This window comes from Carassius carassius, chromosome 33, assembly GCF_963082965.1.
Source record: "Carassius carassius chromosome 33, fCarCar2.1, whole genome shotgun sequence".
NCBI lineage: Eukaryota > Metazoa > Chordata > Actinopteri > Cypriniformes > Cyprinidae > Carassius > Carassius carassius.
Window position 1 is genome coordinate 30176709 of NC_081787.1, and position 19698 is coordinate 30196406.

Here is a 19698-nt window from a genome sequence, read left to right on the forward strand (position 1 = left end):
CTGGTGGTCCTGGAGGTCAACAGGTCTGATGGTCCTAGAGGTCCCAGGTCTGGTGGTCCTAGAGGTCCCAGGTCTGATGGTCCTAGAGGTCCCAGGTCTGGTGGTCCTGGAGGTCAACAGGTCTGATGGTCCTAGAGGTCCCAGGTCTGGTGGTCCTAGAGGTCCCAGGTCTGGTGGTCCTGGAGGTCAACAGGTCTGATGGTCCTAGAGGTCCCAGGTCTGGTGGTCCTAGAGGTCCCAGGTCTGGTGGTCCTTAAGGTCAACAGGTCTGATGGTCCTAGAGGTCCCAGGTCTGGTGGTCCTGGAGGTCAACAGGTCTGATGGTCCTAGAGGTCTCAGGTCTGGTGGTCCTGGAGGTCAACAGGTCTGATGGTCCTAGAGGCCCTAGATCTGGTGGTCCTGGAGGTCAACAGGTCTGGTGGTCCTAGAGGTCCCAGGTGTGGTGGTCCTGGAGCTCAACAAGTCTGATGGTCCAGGAGGTATCAGGTCTGGCAATTCTGCAGGTCCTTCCACACCATCCTGTGTGTGCCATGCATATACAGTGGGTACGGAAAGTATTGGGTACGAAAAGTACTCTGGCACAGAGGCAGTATCAACTACATCAAGTCTTGTGGTTCCGGAGTTCAACAGGTCTGATGGTCCTAGAGGTCCTTCCAATGTCCTCATTGCTTCGGATGATTTCTGCCACTGTCCTAAGTGTGTGGGCCCCCACACCTTTGTCTGACACCTTTGACACATAGGCAACATCATCTGCTGCAGCTCCCTCAAAGGCATTGGCATCTGCTCTCAAAGTCTCTGGCATAGCTGGGAAAACTGCTCCAGAGTCCACTCCAGCCCTGGAGCCACCTGAGCTGCTCACCCTGTGACTGCCACTGTCTGTTCTATCATGGCCAGGAGTGCTTTCTCCGAATTCACATGAGTATCCTGTCTCTGCTCTGCCATGGTTTCCATCTTCACTGTGGCTCCCTGGTATACTTCAGCACCACTGTGTTCTCCAGCCCTGCCCGCTCCACCTTGGTCTACTGCTCCACCATGATCTCCTGATCCCCAGTGATCTTCTGCTCCACAATAGTTTACTGATTTTCAGTAGTCATCTGCTTCACCACGGCCTCCTGATCAGTGGTGTTCTGTTCTGCCATGGTCTCTTGATCCCCAGCCACTTCCTGCTCAGACATGATCTCCATCTCCAGCTCTGCCATGGTACCTTGCTCCATCAGGACCCTGTGTTGTCCAGGTCTTTTTCCACTCCATGGTCTCGTCTCTCCATCCCTCTACCTAGTACCCCTCAGCTCGTCCACCCTACCAGACTTTTTTGTGTGTTTAGGGGTGTCATGAGTTGTCCCTTAAGAAGGGTGCTCTGTGCTCTTGTTTTATGAAGTCTTTTAGTTTGTTCTTCTGTTTTCATACATATTGTTTTCAGCCATATTTAGTTAGCTTTGCTACCCCTTGTGTATATAGCCCTTGGGTTTCCTTGTCATGGTTTTCTTTATTACAGTATAGGACATTACACCTACAGTTGGTCCTTTTTTATGTATTTTTATGGTTTGAATGATTCCTTTGGTCCATGTAAAGGTCATGACTCTCCTCTGACATTCTAAATGCTCCTAATGTGTGTGGCGCGATCCAACAAAAGACAATATGCGACACGATCCCCATCAGTAAACTGAAAAAAATTAATTAATCGATTTAAATGGTAAATTGGATTCTTAGTGAAAAAAGCTGGGATTTATTTCACATGTACTCAAAACTTGGTAGGGGCTCCTTTTGCTTTAATTACTTCCTCAATTCAGCGTGGCATGGAGGTGATCAGTTTGTGGCTCTGCTGAGGTGGTCTGGAAGCCCAGGTTTCTTTGACAGTGGCCTTCAGCTCATCTGCATTGTTTGGTCTCTTGTTTCTCATCTTCCTCTTGACAATAGCCCATAGATTCTCTCTGGGGTTCAGTGCCCGGTTGCATGAAACTCCTTAAGCTAAGAAATCCCTTAGATATAAGGTTAAGGGTACCCTTAGTGAAACTTGGGTTGCAAGAAAAAACCCTAAGGGTTTCCTTAAGGAACTTAAGGCTGTTATTAAGTTTTTCCCCTTAATTATCTAAGTGTTCCCTTAAGCGTTGCTACAAAGTCCTTAGTGGCCATTTCACCTTAATAAATTTAAGGGACCAAAACAGCTCCCTTAAGTCAACTTAAACTCAAAATACGATTGCTGATTTAGTGTTAATTGAAGAGGAGGAAATACCAAGGCGTGTTTTTAATGATCGTAATAATCTCTTGGAGACGATGAATGGTAGATGAAAGGCTGAAAAGTATTATTATTATAACCACTTACGAAAACAATAATTGCCTTTTCCTCCTCTGTCCAGTTTGGTTTACGTTTTTTTTGTTTTCTGTTATGTTTGTACTCTCCATAGCACAAATATATTAATACAAGTGTGATTTTAGCAAGGGTTTGGCTTTGTGGTTCGTTATGTTCTGTTTACTGTTAGAGGTAGTAACTATAGCAACCGCGGCGATCTTTGCCGCATGTTGTCAGAAACTACTGTGAAACGCTTAGTATAAACACTTAGGTAAGGGTGACAGTTAAGAGGTTTCTTGCAACGCTCTCAATGAAATCCCTTACCTCAGGGATTTTTTCTCCCTCAGGGAAACCCTCACTTAAGGAGTTTCATGCAACTGGGCACAGGTCTGGTGAGTTTGCTGGCAAGTCAAGCACACCAACATCATGGTCTTCTTTAATTGTCAGATCAGTAGTCTTCCTCATGATTGTGAGACCATTTAAAGGCTCAGGAAACCTTTGCAGTTGTTTTGAGTTGATTAGCTGATTGGCATGTTCCCATATTCTACTTTGTTGAGATAAATTGGTGGGTTTTTGTTAAATGTAAGACAAAATCATCACAATTAAAAGAACCAAAGACTTAAACTACTTCAGTCTGTGTACATTGAATTTATGTAACACACAAATTTCACAATTGGAGTTGAATTACTGAAATAAATGAACTTTTCCACAACATTCTAATTAATTGAGATGCACCTGTATATGTAAAAAGCACCATTATATGATAAATAAAAGGCACTTTTGGGATTATTGTTGTCTACACCTATATCCATCTTTCACCTCCTTAATGGACTACCCCAAGTCATCTGATTTAATACGTAAATATGATAATATGTAAATGCGTCAATCCCAAATGCTGACTGTGTGGACAAAGTCAAGGATGAGCCACGGAGATGTTTTAAGTGTAATGCCATGCAATTGCTATGGTCCTTTAGATCAAATAAAGAAGACATAGAAACTAAGCCTCAGGGTTAGAGTTAAGAATATTGTACTGGTGGTTGCCAGAGCAGTGCTTCTCTGTATTTGAAAGGTTTTTAATGCATTGTTGTGTGGATGCTTTCTTTCCACCCCCAGGCATCTATGAGTCTTCTTCTGGTCTCTAGATAAGGTAAAGCCATGTGATTTTTTATTTTTCATCCGCCAGGTGTAAATCATGAGTTCGAACATTATTCACATACGTCTCATAAACAAGCCACATGATTTGAGATATCATTCTTGTCAAATGTATTAATTAGTGTTAGGGATGCACAATATTATCGGAATTGGCCAGTAAAGGCTTAAAATGTAAGATACACTGTTTTGGATAATGTATTGAACAATGCACATACAGTATAGTGTGACCAGTGTGCGATAGAGTCAACAGGGACTAGTGCGAGTAGCATCAGCAGCAGCAGCCTCCCCGGGTCCTAATGCCTTTATTTAATTAGGGGGCGCTGTTGGCCTACTTGTAATAAAATGAAAAGTAAAACACAAATAACATAAGTATTGTGTTTCTGAATATATAAAGCAAGAACTAATGTCATAAAATCATTACAAAGATCAGAAGCTTTAGCTTACATCAATATATATATATATATATATATATATATATATATATATTCAGTAATGTGTAATATATTTTTTAAACAAATTACGAAAACTTAAATACAAGGAGCTCTGAAAGATTTTCTGAATTTTTACAGCTCTTTTGCTTTACAAATGTTAAATCTACAAATAAAATGCCAGAAATCAAAATAATTTGTTAAAAAACACTCTGCACTGGAAAGTGCATCGGTTATCGACCAAAATGAGTTGAAAAGTATCAGTATATCGGATATCGTGCATCCCTACTTAGTGTTAAGGGCTTGTTCAAATCAGTACGTAAGAGCAATAGTAACAACTGCAATGTGTCTTTATTTTAGTGTTCATGAAATGAAGATGAAGTCCTGATCACACACCACTAATTACGTAAATGCACTAACCGTGTCTGTTTATTCAGTTACATTGAGGGTAGACACATTTTAATATCAAAACTCGCAGTATGCATCACTATTCGTTAAGCTAATATACAACATTTTCCTATCCATCTTTTGGATGCATGTCTCCTAAGCTCATGACAGCAAAGCATTAGAATAGACATTCTCAGTGGTTTGTACTTACATGCCTGTCATTAACACAATCACACGGCTCCCACTGTACTTGCCTGACTCAGAAATAAATTCCCGCACACTGTGCTGCTGTCCCTCTGGAGAGCCACCACAATCCTGAGCATCAACACGGGCATCCAGAGCCGCAGAGCGATCTTTATCCTCTGCCGTGGGATTCTCATGAGCACCAGCGGTGCAAACACGCCGCCACAAACAGAGCGTGTGTGTCCAAGCACGAGAGACAGATTTACACCACACAAAGAGCAGCTTGAGCGCAATAAAGAGTTTGTTAATGACTGTGTGCAATCAAAGACAACAACTGTGTGAAAGATGAAAAAATGCAATGCATGTGTGTGAGAGAGAAAGAGAGAGAGAATGTAGAAAAGTGACAGAACGGATGAATGAGAGAGGAATGGATGAGAAAATGTTGGTATGGAAAGCTACATGATCTAGTGCAGCCCAACCTCCAGTTCTGTTCTCACCGCTAGTTCACTCTAAATTTATCCGCAGCCCGTTATCAGAATAAACCTGTCAAATAACAGGTCATTTCAATGGGCTTATGCTCTGGGAACACACTGAAGTCTGCAGGGTTATTTCTGGACACAGATCAGTTTGGAGAAACTAGCACACAGCCAGGTTGGATGTGTGCCGTGGGTGAACACCACAGTCTTCATCTTCCTCTCTGTGGGAGACTGGGCCTCAGCAGCTCTACAGCACCACAACACACCGTCCATGTTTATACAAGCTCTACAGTGGAGTGTTTGACAGAAAAGATATCAGAGATCTTTTGTTTTAGGTGCATTCTTCTGTTTAAAGGTGAATCTCATGAAACAAAGGGTGAATCTTTAACCCCACAGTCAAAATCATTTTGATTCCTTGTGAGAAAAGGTGCAACAAATCTATATGTGATGATTTTGAGATGTTCCCGCTTAATAGCCTGGTTTTTCTTAAGGTGTTTTCTTCATTTCAGATCAGAACAAAACTTGAACTGAATTTAGCTGGACATTGACACTATTGACCTTTTTCATATTTGATGAATTTTGCAACATCAAGAGTTGTGTTGATCTAAATATCGACTGAAAATTCTGCTCAAAATGATAACTGTTGCATTTCTTGTCATTAAGATCATGTTTCAGAATAATGGGATCCCCTGACACCAAGTAACACTGAACATGAACCAACAGGACTACATCAGCACTGTTTCTGTGCTCGCAAATGATGGTGATAAATGAGTTAAATGAACAAATGGTTCAGCAAGGTCAAGGTTTCTTTAGGATATGAGAGCACAATTTGAACACTGTGTTACACGTGTGACTGGTGTGAGTTTTGTGAAGAGTTCTGAAAAAGTGACATCAGTGCTCTGAAATTAGTGCCAAAGTCACTGTAAACAAACTGAATCAGTCTACCAACAAAATATAGCACACAAAAACCCTATAACTTCTATAAAAGGTGGCAGCTATACACTGCCTCACCATCAGTGCAGTCAGCACTGGAACACACATCATAACAGCGGATTATTGCCAGGTTTACTAGCATGCTAGCACATCCCAAAAATGTCCCATGCAGATAGTGAATGCGAATGTAAATGTACACACAGATGACGACTGTTCAAACTTGCAACAGTAGAGAATTATTCACAATGTCACAGCTGTACTTCACTTATTAAACTTGAGTTGCAGGTTTTATAGCTGTGAAATGTGCCAGAAATGGAAGAATACTCACATGACTGGGCAGGTAGAGATCGAAGGGCGTCCCTGAATCCACATCGATAGCATGAAACCCAGAGTGAGAGCCATAGATGACCTTTAACCTCTGTCCGTTCTCCACCGTCAGGTCGACTGAGAGGGGCTTCTGGGGCAGCGAGCTGAACGACTGACACATGCACAACAACTCGGTTAGTTTTTTTTTGTTTTCTCTGTGGTGTATAAAGACACTGGAGGTTTTCTGTCAGCCACATTCTTTAACCACACACACCCAAACATGTTCTACAAATGTGCAGTTCATTTGTGACGTGTGAAGGGAACCACAAACACACACAAAATGAAATGAAATATAACATTAACATAAAACCCCCAGAAAATGTAACAATGCAATATAATACAGAAACAACTTGTTATATGTAATATTATAATAACAATTAATTATGCATAATAACATGCAATTATATTTTTTATATAATTTAAAATTTACAGTTTATGTAGTTTACAATTGTGCAATTTTCAGAGGCTATATATACACATGTGTCAGTTATAACGGACAATATATATTGTATATTGTATATATTGTATGTTATGAAGGTTTTAATTGTTCAGGCTGAATATACCCTGCGGGGGGAAAAAACCTGTTCTTGTCCCTGGCTGTTCTGGTGCTGCTACAGTGCATTTGTTTGTATACAGAGAGAAGAGCAATGGGGAGAGCACACAGCCCTGAGGGACACCAGTGCTGATGGTAATAGTCCTGGATGTGAGTGTAAACATTAGCATGATGTGGAAAAAAATAATATTGGAGTCAGTTTGCTACTTTATTTTATTAGTGTTCATTTATTTTATTAAACTGGATAAATTGTCATACCTCATTATTTTATGTGGTGTCATTATTTACTTTTGATAAAAACAAAGGTTTATTATTGTAAGTTCGTTTGGGATTTCATTTATTGTATACCCTTTAAATTCGCTTACTGACAGAACAACAGCAGCAGCAGCAGCAGTGTGGTGTAACATTTATTTGAAACACATATATTTGTTACTTGCTACCTTACATCTTTACTTTTTCCTTTCATTCTTTTCATGGCTTTGGAAACCTTGTCTCGGATGTTTCTCTGCGTCGCTTTGCTCATCAAAGAAGGTGGAGCTTCAGAACACGCCCACTAATTGTGTTACCGTCACGGACCAATAGAAGCTCAAAGGTGTTTAGGGGCCAAAACAAACTCCCCCAGAAAGTTTTGTTTAAAATGACATCATAGTTCATTCTCAATTTCGTTTGAAGTATATCGTGGCCTTTAGTGACGCTCCTCAGACCAGTTCATACTGACACCAGATCGTTGGCTAATTACTGTTTTTTCAGCTTTTCAGAGAAGTTTTTTTTTTGTAACTGGTGGGGATGCACATATACTCACAGAAACTGATATAGGAAGTTACAGACTCTGTGAGCTCATCCAGATCGGTGGCCGCAGCTTCAAAAACACTCCAATAAGTAAAGTCGAAGCAGGATTGTAAATCACGCTCTGCTTCATTAGTCCATCTTTTAACAGTCCTTAGTACAGGTTTAGCTTATTTCAGTATAAGATATATATATATGTATAAGGTCGGTATAAGAACCAGGCAGTGATCAGAGAGCCCAAAGTTGCTCGTGGGACAGAGTGACCCAGTATATTACTGTCTCTGGTGGGACATGTAACCTGCTGTCTGTATAGTGGTAGTTATTTGGAGAAATTTGCTTTATTAAAATCTCCAAGAATGATTAAAACAGAGTCCGGGTACTGTTTCTCCACTTCAGTTATTAGTTCAGCCAGCTGTTGCATCGTCTGAACAAGACCGATGTACCACTGACTAGAATGTCCAACAAAACGTCTGTATGATCAAATACCAGAAAAACACTGTCTGGGATGTGTTGCTTAATGTTAAGGAGTTTGTCTCTGGAAAAAAATGACTGAAGAATGCAAAACACAGAACAAACAAACAAAAACAGCAGGAGAACTGCGTAGTCTTCGCATCATGATCAACACAATGCCTTTGAGAGCTCTGATGTTCTGAGTTTGCAGTCTTAATATTTTATAACAGTGCTGATGCAAGACGTCCATCTGACCCGTATGTACAATGACATTAATTATCTGAACTATTACTCCTGTTTAGGTTTATCTGTCGAGTACTTCAGAAGACAAAATATGATATCCACTGCCACAGCAATCTGAAGAAGCCAGTTTCTGAAGGAATTTCTGAAGAAATAGTACCAAATTTGAACGAGATTGTGTAATTTAACCCTAGCCCTAGCACACAATGTGTGTATTTCCATGAGAATGGCCAGGACAACAATCCGAGTAAATGCTGTAAGTCTAAACCGCAGAAGTTCATGCCAGAAGTAGAGTAAGTCTGTCAGGACCGTAGTGAAGTAGGACACGCACTCAAACATGACCCATTTCTAAAAACACCCTAGTTACATTACCTATCATTAATCCATCCTATATTTTCCTAATGGAAGAGTATAAAAATATAAACAGCGGGTAATTAGAAAAATGACATTAGAAAGCATGGTAGTTATGACTATAACTGCCTCCTTAGCCATGGTCCAAAGCAATACTGTACAGTGAATCTCAGAAACCACTTAATAGTTATATTTCACCTCAGACTCGTGAGAAATACAGTATGTGACTCTGCAAAACTGCGACACCACACACACATGCATACATTTTACTTCTGAAATAAACACCAGTGACCAACTCTTTACACAAATTATGATCACGGGGCAGATTATTGATTAACCCTTATGCGTTGTTGGGGGCGTTTTCGTCCACTAGGGGGTAAAGTTGAGTCTTATTTTGGCCACAACATTCTCTGTGTTTGAGCTAATGGAATGATTTTTGGTGACAAATCTTATTTTGACCTATATTTTGGGAAAATGCTTTGATTTTTTTCAGAAACTCAATGGTACACTCTGGGCAAATTCACTACCCTTTCGTTATGTTCGTGGATGAAAACATCCACTAAATTAAACTGCTGTAAAAATGTATCAGATAAATATTTTTTTCTATTTTTTTTGCATAAATCTATTAATCAACCTCAGTCCTGATCAAAACTACCAAATGTTTAAAAGAAATCCAAGATTTTAACACTTTAATTACCAAGTTCATAAATGATGTCACTGATTTGGGAAAAAAAAAACACACAAAATTACATATTTTCAATATAAAAAGTGATTGTGGACTGGATATGGATTTTTTTTTACCTTTTATCACAGTTTTGGGCATGTCAAAGATTAGTAACAAGATTGGCTTTGATGCATTGTTAGTTTTTGTGCAGTGTTAGATTAAAATTTTTTCTCCCTCATTTGTTGTTGGTGGCTGTTTTTGTATGGAATTACATTTGTTTCAATAGGCTAATAATGAACGAAACTTTATAAAACTGAACGTAACTTTTTCAGAAACTATCAAACATATGCCATTACAAAAGAAAAAAAAACAATGAAAATGAAAAAAATTAACTCAGTCGCACAAATGTAACAGGCTCTTCAAATATGCTTCATTGTTGTTAATGTTTTTCAAAGATTCGTTTTCGCTGATCATGGATTCTGAATGCATTGCCACAGACTTCGCTTTTGCTTCGCAGTTTTTCGTTGGGAGTTTTGACACAAACCTCTCGTGGGGGCGGGGTTAACAGTGATCTACTCTGATTGGATAGTGAGCTTTTGATGGACAGGTGCTCTCTGACCAGGAATTACATACGCAACTCAGTGGCGCCAGAGAGTGGCGCGCATATTGGAAAGCTCTCGCGGTGATTTGTATTTTCTAAATATGTAAATAATATTTGACCTTCGATCGTCTCAGTCTGTAAAGATGAGCTCTTGTCCTTCAAGGCAGCTTGAAGTAAGCTTGTGTTACTGAATGACAATAATTACCCACAACAACTGTTGCACACTGTAACATGAAAAACTTGTATCGATGTTACTTCAGTAACACAAGCTTACTTCAAGCTGCCTTGAAGGACAAGCGAGGGGTAAGATGATGCCGCTCCGTGTCTCCTGAGAGCTCATCTTTACAGACTGAGATGATCGAAGGTCAAATACTATTTACATATTTAATAATAGAAGGCACGACCTATTGCATTCAAATCACCGCGAGAGCTTTTTCTTTTTCTTTTTTTATTAATGCAGAGAACAAAAACATACAAAAGTATAAACATACATCACATAATATTAACCACAAAAAAACAATAAAGAATAAAATAGAACTAAAGAAAAGAGGGCCAAAATCTAAACAAAATTCTAACAGTCTAACAGTCCTTTCTTATTAGATACTGAGATTACATTCAAATAGTTTTCCATTTCTTTTAGAAAAACAGAGAAGACAGGTTTACAGTTGGAGAATTTGCATTTGTGAATGTGAAATTTGTTTAGGAAAAAAAATTAATTAATAACAAAACTGATATTTTCGTTTGTGGGGTCATAATACCCAAATATAATGTTTTTCATATGTACTGAGAAGTCTGGCAAAATCGTACACTTGACAAACACACCAATGTCATCCCAAAGTTTTTGAGTGTAGTTACATGACCAAAATAAGTGTACAGTTTCTTCAGAACTCGAACAAAAAGAGCATGTAAGATCAATGTCATATTTAAATCTTTGTATAAACTTCTTCACAGGGTAGAACCTGTGTATGAGCTTAAAATAAATTTCGTTCACTTTGTCTGTAAAAAATAATTTTTGCGGTAGAGACCAGATTTAATCACCACGAGAGTTTTCAATATGCGTGGCTCGCGCCACTGAGTGACGTCTGTACTTCCCAGTCAGAGAGCACCTGTCCATCAAAAGCTCACTATCCAATCAGAGTAGATCACTGTTAACCCCGCCCCCACGAGAAGTTTGTGTCAAAACTCCAAATGAAAAACTGCGAAGCAAAAGCGAAGTCTGTGGCAATGCATTCAGAATCCACGATCAGCGAAAACGAATCTTTGAAAAACATTAACAACAATGAAGCATATTTGAAGAGCCTGTTACATTTGTGCGACTGAGTTAATTTTTTTCATTTTCATTGTTTTTTTTTCTTTTGTAATGGCATATGTTTGATAGTTTCTGAAAAAGTTACGTTCAGTTTTATAAAGTTACGTTCATTATTATTGAACTAAATGTAATTCCATATTTTTGCCCCATTGACTTCCATTATAACGACATTTTTTGATTGCAAAGCCATGACAACATGTAATCATGCATTCTTGATTGTTTGTGGTTTTCCCTTTTGGGAAGAGGTAAAATTTGTTATTTTTACAGTTGATCACTAGGTGGGACCATTAACCCTTTAGACAGGCCTGTGCAAAAAAAGCTTAGTTTCTGGCTTGTATATGGAGTTATATGGAGTATAACAGCAAATTATAGTGTGTGTGTGTGTGTGTGTGTGAGAGAGAGAGAGAAAGAGAGGGTGTGAGAGAGACCTTTGTGCACTTACCTTGATGTATCTGAAAAAATCCAAATATGCACCTCATGCTTTCAGAGCTACATGGAGTAAACAATAAAAAAAAGAAGTGTGTTTATGCACCTGCTGCCTTTTGATGGTGAAAAGTACAGATGGCCTATATGTGAAATGCTCAACTTTTCTTGATGGTAAAGCCAGTTTAAAACCTTAAACTCCTGTAAAAACAATCTACTTTGCATCAAATTTATGAACATAATGTATTATGAACCAAAATGCAATACTAACTTCAAATAAGCTGCAGCTCGCTGGAGGGGTCAAGCTGCATAATCATTTCTAAAACTTCAGTACAAGTCAAGCCCTTTCTCGTGTTGCTTGCTGCTCTTCTCACCATTAAATGACCAGCACGATGGCATGCAAGTGTTTAAATCCACGTACCTTGCTTTTGTTTAGTCTATACTTATCACCACCATTAAAAGGCAGCAGGTGCATAAATACACTTTTGTTTACTCCATGTAGTTCTGAGAGCTGAGGTGTACATTTTGATTTTCTCAAATACATCAAGGTAAGTGCGCAAAGGTCTCTCTCACACACTCTTTCTCTCTCTCTTTCTCACACACACACACACACTTACACACACAATATAATATGCTGTTATACTCCATATGGCTTCATATACAAGTCAGAAACTAAGCCTTTTTTTGCACAGGCCTGTCTAAATGGTTAAAGGTCCCACCTAGTGATCAACTGTAAAAATAACAAATGTTACCTCTTCCCAAAAGGGAAAACCACCAACAATCAATAATGCATGATTACATGGTGTCATGACTTTGCAATCAAAAAATGTCGTTATAATGGAAGTCAATGGGGCAAAAACTATCACCAACAGCAAATGAGGGAGAAAAAATTAAAATCTAATGCTGCACAAAAACTAAAAATGCATCAAAGCCAATGTTTACTTTTATATTGAAAATAAGTAATTTTGTGTGTTTTTTCCCCCAAATCAGTGACATCATTTATGAACTTGGCAATTAAAGAGTTAAAATCTTTTTTAAAAAACATTTGGTAGTTTTGATCAGGACTGAAGTTGACTAACAGATTTATGCAAAAAAAAGAGAGAAAAAATATGAATCTGACACATTTTTACAGCAGTTTAATTGAGTGGATGTCTTCATCCCGAACATAACGGAAGGGTAGTGAATTTGAACAATGCACAAGGGTTAATGAAGACTTGTTCAAGTTTCTTGCACAATCCTATGCAATGAGCTCAAACAATTTTACCATAATGCATGATTTGTGAACTAACACAGTTTGATGTTTGCATCACATCTCCAGCTTCATACGTCTAGTTTTTCTGGTGTAGTAAACTCACTCGGTAGCACACCCGGTCAGTGCAGGGATATTACTGCTTACCGATTACATGATCAAAACTGCAGTTAGTAAACGTATTTCACAACTATTCTGTGTAGGCTTTTGCTGAATATGCTGCGGCCGCAGGTAAAGCAGATGTGTACGTATGTGTGGGGCGGAGTTATCACAATTGGGGAGGTCCTGTTGGGGTGTGGGCGTGTTTGTCTTGGTGCGTTCAAATATCAGCATTGTTTGGCAAAAATCACTTCGTGCACCTTTAATCAATATGCCTAAAGATGAAATAAAATAAAATCTCTATTAATATAAAAGACTTACTTTAAAAGCCATGAACTTGTGATATGGTTTGGGAGCCCAGGCGTAGACCTCCACAGCGCTCCTCAGAGCGATGACCAGGAACTTGATCTTCTCATAGCGAACTGAAATCATCAGCATGATGTTAGTGTGAGTAAAAGATCATGAGTGATGGCGATGACACTGAAATCTGAATCAGCTCTTATCATGTGTCATTCAGCATGCTAGATCAGTTTAGTAATCCTCTCTCCTCCGGTGAGCCGGACTGAGTTCACCAGGTATTTCCATGCAGTGTATAATAATAAATATCACTCTTTAGAATTATGTTTCGTAGGTTTTTAATGGCCTACCTTGAATGTCTCTCTGAGTTTACAGTAAAGCAGCTTGAGATGTTTGTTGGCAAATACGTGACTGATGTCTTGTTCTGGACTCACCTACTTTATAGCTCACACACCCCTCCAGTTCCCCCACGGAGGTCCAGCCCTGTTTCTTCTCCACCTCGGGGTCATTACGCAGGATCTTATTCCTCAGCCAGGACAGGTAGTACAGCCGCAGCTTGTTTTTCTTACCTTTCCACAAGAAATCATGAAGAGATGACACACACACACACACACACACTGGTTAAAAGCTTGGAATAATTGAGATTTACAAATGGAAGAACAACACTGTTTCTTGTAAAGATGGATTAACTGAATGCTACAAATGAGAATACTGTGTTTCCATGAACTTCGTAAGAGATGACAAGGCAATTATAGTCAGTATGATTTACATTTCCATTCTGAGTGTGCTTTCATGACAGATTATCTCTTCATTAACACGAAGAAGTGCACAATATTGTTGCTTGTGCAGTATCATGTTTGAGAACAAGTAATGGGTGACGCGATGGGGGGGCTTGATATTAGACTGCATAGCCTATAATAAAAGACAATGAATTTCAAACCTTAACTGAACACATTTTTATTCAGAGATCAACCGTCTGTCATTAGTCTTTAGTCCGTCACAAAAAACAACAACATTAAAATCATGAACTCAAATGTCAATGTAAAAAGCAAAAAAAACAATGACTGTTGTAACAGTGCGTAAATCAGACCTTTCTGTAACGCTAACGCTAATGAGCTTAAACGAAAATAATGAAATAATTGTGTAGAGGAGTATTTTTTGTACACAGTGCGGCGAACTGTCAATCACTCCTGTACGCGGATCACTGTCCTCCTCGCAGCTGCAGAAACTAGCGCTCTCTTCATCAAGCTTTAAAACAAACAGGGGACAAAAAGGTCGTATTGTCTTTGTGCATATAGATTAATTAGATAATGAATATCTAAATTCGTGCCTACGGTATTTTTTTGAACTTAGATAAAAGATGCTGCAGCCAATGAGCAGCTGGCGGGGGCTGGTTGCAGGACGACTCAACCTCCGCAGACAGTTTTTAATGTTTATCAGACAATAACTACTCAAGATTTTGCTTTAGTATAATTTTCGGGACAATTAGGGCCAGATTCGGGACAACAGTTTAGATTTCGGGACTGTCCCGAATTTTTTGGGACGTCTGGCCACCCTAGATTATAGTGATAACTGATCCAGCATGGCTCATCCAGCTTCCTCTGTCAGTCCAGTGGTCAGTTCGTCAAGCTATCAAGCGCAAGGTTGGGGGTTCGATTCCCCGGGAACACATGATAGGTAAAAATTGATAGCCTGAATGTACTGTAAGTCGCTTTGGATAAAAGCGTCTGCTAAATGCATAAATTGAATTTATTTAAATTTACCTGATATAGTGATGAGCAGGTTCAGCCCCTCCAGCACGTCCATCTGCTGGAAGCGTCTGCGGCTGATGAGAGAGTAAACCTTACCCTGACCACTGCGGTCCAGCAGCCACAGACCACTCTCAGTGCCCACCAGCAGATTCACTCCTACACACACACACACACACACACACACAGAGCACAAACACACATACAGAGAGAGCACAAACACACACACAGAGCACAAACACACATACAGAGAGAGCACAAACACACACACACACACACACACAAACAGAGAGTAAAGACAATGATGTACAGCAGTTCAAATTCACAAACTTCTTCAAACAACAGAAGAACACAGAACAAAAGAATCATTATCAAGTGAAGCACTACATGGATGGGACTAGAACAGACTGAGTACAGTCCGTCATTTCATTTCTCACTTATACATGAGATATAATAACAAATAATCAGAGTATTGGAGAAAGGTCTGGCAGCAGACTTGCATTCTCAGATACTTGCACTTCTGCTAGTGACATCACTTGCAGTCTTTATGTTATATTTAATATTTTGTTCTATTTATTGGTTATTTTTTGTTTGAATCTCTCAACATTTTACAACAGCAGCCAGGTGGTGTCTCCATGGCAACACACACGGTTCGTGTCGAGTGCTAGTGACGTCGCAGGTAGCTGAAAGTGCAAGTGAAGATTGTAATTTAGTTTATTTTTTCTGGTCTTCACCATCTGGCTGCTGTTGTAAAATGTTGAGAGATTCAAACAAAAAATAACCAATAAATAGAACAAAATATTAAATATAACATAAAGACTGCAAGTGATGTCACTAGCAGTAGTGAAAGTGTCTGAGAATCTGCAGCCTGTTGAACTGTGACTGTGATTTAACCATGTTAAAACCAGGTAGTTCCCTTTCAAGGGAACTTCAAACTGCACCCTCTAGGGGTCGCTATGGGGAACACCTCGTCGTGACCCGTGTCTGAAGGATACATTGAGAAAACGGCAACAAGTTGGCCTGCAACAGCCCCTGATGTCACTACCGGTGATACTATAGATACATAGGCGCCGAGAGAACACGTCATCCTCTTCTTCATCTTCATTGACTGTTTTGAGAATTTGTAGCAACATTTGCATTAGTGTGTTCGCCTCTCATGGGAATAGCAATGCATATGTGGCAACAGTTTTTGCTCGCGCTTGATTTCTGTGGTAATCTAGCGAGTGGGCGACCGAACCTGGCAGATATCGGGAAGAAAGAAGGCTTTCTTCTTGATGCTCCGGTCTCGCCTTCTGAATTTTTCGGTACCTCCGTTGAGATGGTGGTCGATACGTTCAGGGAAAGGAAAGCGAGCTCTGCGGATCTTTAACCCTTATGCGTTGTTGGGGACGTTTTCGTCCACTAGGGGGTAAAGTCGAGTCTTTTTTTGGCCACAACTTTCTCTGTGTTTGAGCTAATGGAATGATTTCTGGTGACAAATCTTATTTTGACCCATATTTTGGGAAAATGCTTTTTAAAAAATTATAAAACTCAATGGTACACTACCCTTTCATTATGTTCGTGGATGAAAACATCCACTAAATTAAACTGTTGTAAAAATGTATCTGATAAATATTTTTTACAATTTATTTTGCATAAATCTATTAACCCTTTAGGCGGCAGAGGTTTTTTCCTAAAACATTCGATTTTGACATCTTAATTTCAAAAGGCTATATCTTAAAAATGATAAAAGAAAGAGACTTTCTGTCAATTATAAAAATATTAAGGATGACCCAATGTTTATGTAGGGATTACATGTCCCCATCAAATTTGCATATTATGACGTCATATGGGGGTGGCCATCTTGAATTATAGAATTTTCATGAAAAGTCACGTTTAAATGATAAAACGCAGCACTTCTTTCCCCCCAAAATGTCCCTCACCTTCTGTGTGCTATATTGCACAGTACTGAATGCTCAGGTAAATAGTAAGTAGTAAACAAACTGTGTAAATCATTACTAATAAATGGTAGAAACAAACCGAATGCATGTAGCGGTTGGGATTTTCAATTTACTACATACAGCAGGCATTCTGTTTCCATGTATGGGGCACATATATATTATTCATATGACACACAAACACAAGTAGAAAAGACCTGTTTAGTTTAAAAGCTATGCCTCGTGTCACATCGCCTCTGCTCCTGCTTCGAGCAGCGCGGCCAGATCGTGCACGCGCCGAGTGTGCACAGCTCGGACTACTGTCATTGCGACTCCCCACACTTCCTCCATGTTGCCCCCTAACTGTCCTATGAATACTTCGACCTCGTCTAACATACCCAGTGGCATTAGACAAAGTCTCCATTACAATACTGTCACCGCGATTAAGGAAAGGCACACGGTCAAAAGACAAATCTACATGTCTAGCGCGGTAAAAATCTCCCGCCTCGTTTCCCGCAACACTAACACGCCTGCTAATTTCGTGATGTACACTCCGATCCCGGGAAACATTGTTCACACCACTGACATTTGGCAAAGGACCATCTACATTGGGCAAAGGATTCACCTTTTGTGCTTGGTGTAGGGCTATACTTTCACTTTCAGTATCACCGTCAGCTTCTGAATGCAGATATTCCTCAGAATCAGGGTCCGCGAATAGAAGTCCCAACACTTCATTGCGGGTTTATTGAAGCTTTATTGATGCCATTAGATAATAATAATAATAATACTAATAATAATCTAATGCCAGTACTCGCTGACGTTGACAATATTGCTCTGATAAAATGGCTCACTCTCACACTAGCTCCGCTTTTGTTCGCACTGATTCAATGCGCTCTAGCTCGAAGATTTTGAATAGAAGCATGACGTTTTTTTTAATCAGAGATGAAGTTTTACATGTCTGCCATGTGGTGCAGGGGAGGTTGTATGAAATTTGACACCCTATTTGACAAAATCGGCCGTTTTATTCAGTGCCGCATCTTGTCGAGTAAACTCGACCGTGGCGCCAAGAGGGTTAAATCAACCTCAGTCCTGATCAAAACTACCAAATGTTTAAAAAAAAAAAAATCCAAGATTTTAACACTTTAATTACCAAGTTCATAAATGATGTCACTGATTTGGGACAAAAAAACACACACAAAATTACATATTTTCAATATAAAAAGTGATTGTGGACTGGATATTTTTTTACCTTTTATCACAGTCTTGGGCATGTCAAAGATTAGTTACAAGATTGCCTTTGATGCATTGTTAGTTTTTGTGCAGCATTAGATTGTAATTTTCTTCTCCCTCATTTGTGGTTGGTGGCTGTTTTTGCCCCTTTGACTTCCATTATAACGACATTTTTTGATTGCAAAGCCATGACACCATGTAATCATGCATTCTTGATTGTTTGTGGTTTTCCCTTTTGGGAAGAGGTAACATTTGTTATTTTTACAGTTGATCACTAGGTGGGACCATTAACCCTTTAGACAGGCCTGTGCAAAAAAAGGCTTAGTTTCTGGCTTGTATATGGAGTTTTATGGAGTATAACAGCAAATTATAGTGTGTGTGTGTGTGTGTGAGAGAGAGAGAGAGAGAAAGAGAGGGTGTGAGAGAGACCTTTGTGCACTTACCTTGATGTATCTGAAAAAATCCAAATATGCACCTCATGCTTTCAGAGCTACATGGAGTAAACAATAAAAAAAAGAAGTGTGTTTATGCAACTGCTGCCTTTTGATGGTGAAAAGTACAGATGGCCTATATGTGAAATGCTCGTCTTTTCTTGATGGTAAAGCCAGTTTAAAACCTTAAACTCCTGTAAAAACAATCTACTTTGCATCAAATTTATGAACATAATGTATTATGAACCAAAATGCAATACTAACTTCAAATAAGCTGCAGCTCGCTGGAGGGGTCAAGCTGCATAATCATTTCTAAAACTTCAGTACAAGTCAAGCCCTTTCTCGTGTTGCTTGCTGCTCTTCTCACCATTAAATGACCAGCACGATGGCATGCAAGTGTTTAAATCCACGTACCTTGCTTTTGTTTAGTCTATACTTATCACCACCATTAAAAGGCAGCAGGTGCATAAATACACTTTTGTTTACTCCATGTAGTTCTGAGAGCTGAGGTGTACATTTTGATTTTCTCAAATACATCAAGGTAAGTGCGCAAAGGTCTCTCTCACACACTCTTTCTCTCTCTCTTTCTCACACACACACACACTTACACACACAATATAATATGCTGTTATACTCCATATGGCTTCATATACAAGTCAGAAACTAAGCTTTTTTTGCACAGGCCTGTCTAAAGGGTTAATGGTCCCACCTAGTGATCAACTGTAAAAATAACAAATGTTACCTCTTCCCAAAAGGGAAAACCACAAACAATCAAGAATGCATGATTACATGGTGTCATGGCTTTGCAATCAAAAAAGTCATTATAATGGAAGTCAATGGGGCAAAAACAGCCACCAACCACAAATGAGGGAGAAAAAAATTAAATCTAATGCTGCACAAAAACTAAAAATGCATCAAAGCCAATGTTGCTACTAGTCTTTGACATGCCCAAGACTGTTATAAAAAGTAAAAAAAAAATCCAGCCACAATTACTTTTATATTGAAAATAAGTCATTTTGTTAGTTTTTTCCCCCAAATCAGTGACATCATTTATGAACTTGGTAATTAAAGAGTTAAAATCTTGGATTTTTAAAAAAACATTTGGTAGTTTTGATCAGGACTGAAGTTGATTAACA

General features: G+C 39.2%; 1 protein-coding gene across 1 annotated transcript in view; it reads right to left on the reverse strand.

Moving 5' to 3' along the window:
• LOC132114099 (mitogen-activated protein kinase kinase kinase kinase 4-like) overlaps nucleotides 1-19698 on the reverse strand; it is a 28546-nt gene that overhangs the window by 3594 nt on the left and 5254 nt on the right. Inside the window, exons 7-10 of the mRNA XM_059522238.1 lie at nucleotides 15001-15144; nucleotides 13672-13806; nucleotides 13262-13362; nucleotides 6178-6327 (exon numbers count right to left, since the gene is read on the reverse strand). Of these exons, the coding sequence (XP_059378221.1) occupies nucleotides 6178-6327; nucleotides 13262-13362; nucleotides 13672-13806; nucleotides 15001-15144 (530 nt within the window). The remainder of the gene's footprint in view (nucleotides 1-6177; nucleotides 6328-13261; nucleotides 13363-13671; nucleotides 13807-15000; nucleotides 15145-19698) is intronic.